The sequence below is a fragment of the Spea bombifrons genome, chromosome 6, assembly GCF_027358695.1.
Source record: "Spea bombifrons isolate aSpeBom1 chromosome 6, aSpeBom1.2.pri, whole genome shotgun sequence".
NCBI lineage: Eukaryota > Metazoa > Chordata > Amphibia > Anura > Pelobatidae > Spea > Spea bombifrons.
Window position 1 is genome coordinate 3,844,298 of NC_071092.1, and position 6,674 is coordinate 3,850,971.

Genomic DNA, 6,674 nt, shown 5'->3' on the forward strand with positions numbered 1-6,674 from the left:
TATTTGACCCTTAGCCTGCCCTTTAACACACATAAGAAAGCCGGTGGGTGTCTATCAATCATTTCCATTTTTGGCCCCCCGATCTCTTCTGTGAGTCATTTGTGCGATCAATAAAAATGACGTTCAATAAAGTGCATTCCCGTGGTGGCGTACGCAGTGTGATTTTTAAATACACTTTCTTAGGAAAATGTCTCTCTTAATAAGATACAAGGCATTAATAATCTATTATTTTACCAAAATAGTCTATTTCATCAAAAAATGGCTTCCAGCACTCCGAGCGATGCCCAGCTCTTGTCTTCCACCGGTTGCGGCTGCTGCAGTTCCACTTACATTCTGTGAAACGACGCGCTTAAATTTACAGCTTTCTACGGAAATACATGCTCCTAGAAACCAGTTCTTAAACAAATAAACCAGACATAAACCGCGCAGGCACACAGAAGGTGGTTTAGAATAACAAAAGGTAGATTAAAATCTATAAAAAAAAGCCACTTGTAAAAAAATGTTATGTTTTTATGCCCTATAGGTTTTGATTGATCTGAAGGTTTCTGGGTTATTCTGGTTTTTTTATGGGTGATATTTTGGTCAAAGTATCACAGTAAAGATACTTTTAGCAAATCTGTTTAATTTTGCAACATTTACTAACTAAGCAAACGTCGTGCAAAGACTAAGCAAGCGTCGTGTAAAGATACTTTTAGCAAATCTGTTTAATTTTGCAACATTTACTAACTAAGCAAACGTCGTGCAAAGACTAAGCAAGCGTCGTGTAAAGATACTTTTAGCAAATCTGTTTAATTTTGCAACATTTACTAACTAAGCAAGCGTCGTGCAATGCTCAGACAAAGAGACGTAATGTTTGAACAAAAGTGATACTTTCATTGGATGTCCTTAAATAAATTAAAAAAAAAAAAAAAAAATCACAGAAACAATAAAACCTTTATTATACCCAAAATGCCTTCAATGGAATCTTCAAATGGTTGAGGCAAACGCATCCTTTCGACGTATGAACGAATTTCATGCTTAAAACTTCAAAGACTGTAAAAGGCATTGTTTTCTGTAACCTAAAAACGTCTGTTGGCAAAAATACAGTCTGCTGTCTGCTCGCCGTCCATTCTATACGGGAAGAAACGCCACGCGGCGGCATTAAAAAATGGAAAATACTCCGACACGCAATTTAAAAAGTGCCTCTTATTTTAAATATCTCCAGGGAACGGAATTTTAATACCCGTGCTGTCGATTTATGAAATCTTTAAACTTCACAATTCTTTTTTTTTTTTCCGGCGATATTAAAATCAGATTTTTATGCAAAAGCTAATAGCAGGGAAATGTTCTGCATATTTCATTTGAACCAGAAGAAAGAAAGGGACGACAGAGAGTATTTAGCCTTTAGAAAAGAAACAGAAACTTGGAATAATGCATACAGTCAACATTCTAGACTTAAAGAGACAATATAGGTAATAAAAGGTCAATGGTGCGGAGTAGAGAAGAAGGAGAAGATATTCCTTTTTCTTTATGTTATATGCCATCCCCTTAAAGAGACGAAACACTCCATCTGCCGTCCACTCCGGATTTTACCAGGAAAGGGCCGTGGCCGGCTTCTCCAGTCCTGAGTCCAAAGGGTGTTTTGTGTCAGTCTGTTAATTATTACCCCGGTTCAGTATCATTTAAACACCGTCTACGGCAGGAACGAAGACTCTCTAACTTGAAAACTCTCCGGGGTTTAACGCTGAATATACTAAAAGATGGGGAACTGCTCAGCTCGGGGAACGTTGCCAATACGTTAAGTTATGGAGGGGGTTCTCTTTTGGCCAAGATCCTAGTGAAGCCAACAGAGAATAATCTTAGGAGAACCAGAAGCTTTTTGGCAAACAAGGAATTACTGGACCGCCCGGACCCCCAATGTCTGCTTGACTTGTTTTGGGCCAACAGAGCTTTTAATGAACAAACCTCGGCAAGGCTATTCGTCAACAAAAGAACCTAAACTGGAAAATATAAAACTTTTACCCAGAAACTGTATTTTGAATGCGTATTTTGAGTGTTAAGGCAGCCCCCTCCTATTTGAGGTAGGGGAATAAGGAAGTATAGAGAGACACAATAACGACAGTCCTTCGTGTTAAAAAGTGTGATGCAGCCCAAGGCCCAAGTTCAAAGAATGATCAAAAACAAGAGCACCGTGACAGGTATAAGAGCTACGTGACTGCGTGTACCTCTGCAGCTGGAGTAATAACGCTTGACACGTAAAAGGGCCTTAGAGGTCCTCCAGCGGCTCCCTGGACGCCATAGATGATTCATTCTATTTCCAATTCCATTTTGAATAAAATCTATTTTATTGAGAAACAATATCGGGAGTTCAAACCTTTCATCTTTCCTTGTTCCGTTTCCCCTACTTGTTTAGCAGACGGTGCCCGCCACGCACTCAGAGACCTTATGTGGTCAATGTGACCGAGTCCCAACCTGGGCTTCAAGTATCTCAAATTAAACACCATTGACTTCCGATCTTTGCTATAACCAAATCCGCAGCATCTAGCTTTGGAAGTAGCAGAGAACGCCTAATCGTGTTGAAGGCTCTGATTAATTTAGAGCCGTGCATTATGTTACACACTGAATGCTTTTTCTTTATAACCAGTTACTTCGTGCAGAGGCAAAGGTTGCTCCGTACATAACCAGGAACCTGTTTTGCTCGCTCACAGCCTGTTGCTTCAGACACCTGGGGGCTAAAGTGCAACCTTCAAAAAGTGCTTAATAAAATAAAAACAATCCTCCATTCTCTATCAGGGCTCTTTTTTTTTTTCTTGAATGAGACACATTGCAACTTGTTATCAAGAAGACAAAATCCTCGTTTGGAATCATTAATGGGTCAGAAACCAACGTTAACAAAATACAACCAAAAAATAAACATCTGCTTACAAATAAAGCCATAGAAATATGATTAAAAAGACGCTGCCAAGCGTTCTTTTATGAGATCAAAGGTCACAGGGATCACACGCTGCAAACGTAAACAACTGAAGGTCATCCATATAATCTGCGCACCTCCCCGACAAACTCACCTTTTATATTAACCATTTATTGCTACATTATAACACTCAAAATATCACATATCGAGTAATATGGAAAAGGTATAACATACAAGTCGCACACACAATAAAATAACGTGTGTTGTGATGTCACTGTCAGGGTGCTGCAGGGGTTAAGCATGCGCGGGTGCAGAATGACTTCACTAGCCACCTAAGCAGTGTTCCTAGCGACGACCGTAACCGCGTAGGGAGACATGAATTTATTCTCCATGCCTTAAAGGCAAGAACCCATTGTACAGCGCTACAGAATTTGATGGTGCTATATAAAACAATAAATAATATTAATAATAAAACAACACTGTTTGTCTAAGATTCGTTATTTATTTATTTCTATATCACCACCATACTGTGTAGCGATGTACAATAGACAATAAAGGCAAATAATGTTACTTTGTATCAAAGCGTGACTTTCATGCATTCATGTAAATATACAGCCAGCTCGGCGGATGGGGCATTTACTGCTCGACTAAGTGAAGTGCTGGAGTCAGACTGTCATGTAGGACACAGAGAGAGGTCAGCCGCTGGGGGTATCCTAAACTTGGGGTATTTCAGGGCAGACGGGGGGTAAAGTTCTGCCCCTACCCAGCACTGCGTGGCAGCCTCTGCCCCTCCTCACCTGAGTCTTGCTGAGAAGACTGGTCCTTGCGGTAAAAGTCCTCAGCACTTTCCCTGCCTGCGCTGCCATGGGAGCCGCCATCTTTGACCGGAAGTGAGTGAGGGAGAAACTCCACATGCACAGAATGAGTAGGGCTACGTCAATGCCCCAAGCCACGCCATCCGACACACCCCCTTTAACGCTGATTGGTCATTTACTCAGCATTCACAGAACTGGGTCTGCGTTCTCGCCCCGTCCCTCCTGCTCTGACTGCTGCAGCTCTCATCCCCGATGACAGTTTTGGGGGCAAATTCTTTGTTTTTCTCAATTTTTTTATATATTTTGGACATTTTTGTTGTTTCAGACTAACACAGAGACAGGGATATATTTTGCTAACTAAAGATATACATACAATTATTTTTTCCCTGTTTTTTAATGTATTTTATATTATATATGTTTCCCTTTTTTAATGAATATTGCTGTGGGGGTTTTTTGTAGCCCTATCATTATAAAATATACAATAAAACCTGTACGGCACCCAGTGTGTTAATTTACCCGCCCAGGTCATTTTTTTTAATTTGTTTTATATAAATATTTACACTTTAATCCTTTATTACAGTAAATAATCCAGTAAAGATTCCCAATATTTAAGTAAAATTTAAATGTACGAAGTTCAGTGTTTCACAACAATATTAAAGGGGCAGTTTTCTCCGGGTACCTGAATAACGAAATCAGTTTCTGAGACGTCTCGTCCGGTCGTTGCGTTTAAACGCTGCTGAGCAGACGCGTCGGGTGTTCTGATACCTGCCGTCTGGCTGCTGGCCCGCTCAGCGCATGAGATACGTGATGAAAGAGGACACGTTAGTCTCTTTACACCCTCCTTCCCTAATGTACAGAAGGACTGTATAATGGGCTATAGACGACCTGCCAGCAGCCAAAGATACCCCAGAGATTGCCGGCCGTCCCCCCACCACCCCCAGTTAGATGCTGGGCAGTAGAGTTTTGAGGTTGGGGGCATCTGACGAGGACCTACCTGAGCATGCACAGAAAGCGCTCCCGTTAGTTTTAATGGGGTCACTTTCCTGCCACTGGTTGGCTCCTTCAAACAGCAAAAATCAAAGGACCACGGAGGTGAAGGGCAGCTGCAGGGCTGCAGCTTCTACCTTAGGCATGTCCTTCTGGGGTAATCGGGGACAGTAAATTGCCCCTTTAAAGCCCCATGGACAGTCTTTTTTTTATTCTACGAATCCCCATCATTCATTTCCGACGTTGGCCATGCCTCTTCCTTTAGAACACGTTTTGTAAACACTCAATTGCCAGGAATATTCCTAAAAAACATTTTGACTTTTACTTATATTCCGGCGTTCTCTGTATTAATAACGCCGGTTAGTGTTGTGAAGTAATTTTAACGGAATGTGGTTTTTTATGTGTCTATTCATCCAGCTGATTACTTTTTAATGCTGGCTGTACGCCTATGGAACACTCGTAAACACGTTCATATTTCCAATTACCTGCTATTTTATTTACAACCCTCAATCATTCTTGGCTGGAAGTACTCAGAAATATGAATCGCTTTTCCTCTTTTTTGTTATTTTTGTGTGTAGGGGGGAAGGGTTTTTGTTTCCAAACTGCGCATTTTGAAGAATTGTTATTCCCTTTTGATACATTTCTATGACCTCGATGCCCTCGATGACCAATGGTAATATTGTTACGCAGTAATTTAGGTTGAAAAGAGACACAAGTCCATCAAGTTCACCTCGCCTTTCCAGTTATCCAGTTGCGCCTCCAAAATATTATCTGATTTCTCACTGGATCGAGGAGTTTTAACTAATCCTGTCTTTTTTAACCCATTTTCCATCAGAAAACGAAGAGGGTGCCCCCCAACATAACCGAAAGAAAAAGCAGCGATTTTTAATTGGAAATCCGTTGGATGGTTTGTGGACTGAAGGTTGTGTGAAAGACGTGTTGTGGTTAAAAAGAAATGTGACATAGAGTGGTGGAGAAGAAATGTGGTCTTACATGGAGTTCTGGTCTAGGAGTTCCCCGCGGGTGGGCTTCATGGCAGCGTTGTGTTTGGGGGGGATCTCCCTATCAACTCCAGCAACCACTTCCGTGACTCCCCTTCACGCATTCTTCTAGCGTAGAGTCTCTCCGAAACCCGGAATCCTGTCCTCTCCCTACCACCTCCCCTATTGGTCCAGCCTCTGTCTGTTACGTGATTGGTCAGATTCCCTCACTTCCCAGGGTTTCCAGAATTGCAGATTTGTTTCTCCTTCCTACGTTTGTAAGAATGGTGGTTATACCCGTGGGGTGTGCGGAGGCGCCATCTTGTTATGGAAATGGTCTGTGTTTCGGGATCGTTAGTCTCCGTGCTTTCCATAGAAGAGAAGAATGGGGGGATTTTGTCTGAACCGAAACAGCAGTGAAATGAACTTCGTTGTCCAATAACATTCTTTTTTTAGTAAATAGGAATAGAACTTTAGTCATATAATGGGGATAAATAATGCTAACCCCACCAGTTGCAGTTGAGCAAACGTTTACCAGTTCAGTAATGTTATCGTATGGGTTAGAGGTCCCTCGACGCATCGTTCTCTTTACATTGTTGACCAGATCCTATCAGCTTCCACAGCGAGAGGATCTTTGGAGGTAGATCTTGGATAAAGTGGTGCACCTGACCCGAAATTGCCTCGTTCTCAGCCTACACGGCCTATATTAACCCAGGGCCTTCAGTGTCCAACTGTCCTTGGTTGGTGTAACTCTCCAGTATTGTTCCTGAGGGATTTTGGTGACATTCGGCTTGTCCTGGCCCCGCTTGCTGTTATTTGTGTCCTTCTGGTTCTGACCCGGCTGTCTTTGACCTCGTCCACCCTTCTGTGCTGGCCTCCTGTTCCTCGTGGTCTCAGGTTTCCATCCCTGACGTTCTACCCTATTCTGCTTCCAGGGATCCTTACTTACTGAACCATTTTATATATATGTATGTAGATATAAAAACATTACAGGTTTTTTTA

General features: G+C 41.9%; 1 protein-coding gene across 1 annotated transcript in view; it reads right to left on the reverse strand.

Annotated features, from left to right (window-relative positions):
• Positions 1-3,810, reverse strand: part of SUCLG2 (succinate-CoA ligase GDP-forming subunit beta) — a 71,182-nt gene extending 67,372 nt beyond the window's left edge. The window contains exon 1 of the mRNA XM_053469925.1: positions 3,688-3,810. Within this exon, the coding sequence (XP_053325900.1) occupies positions 3,688-3,804 (117 nt within the window). The 5' untranslated portion in view covers positions 3,805-3,810. The remainder of the gene's footprint in view (positions 1-3,687) is intronic.
• Positions 3,811-6,674: the final 2,864 nt, after the last annotated feature.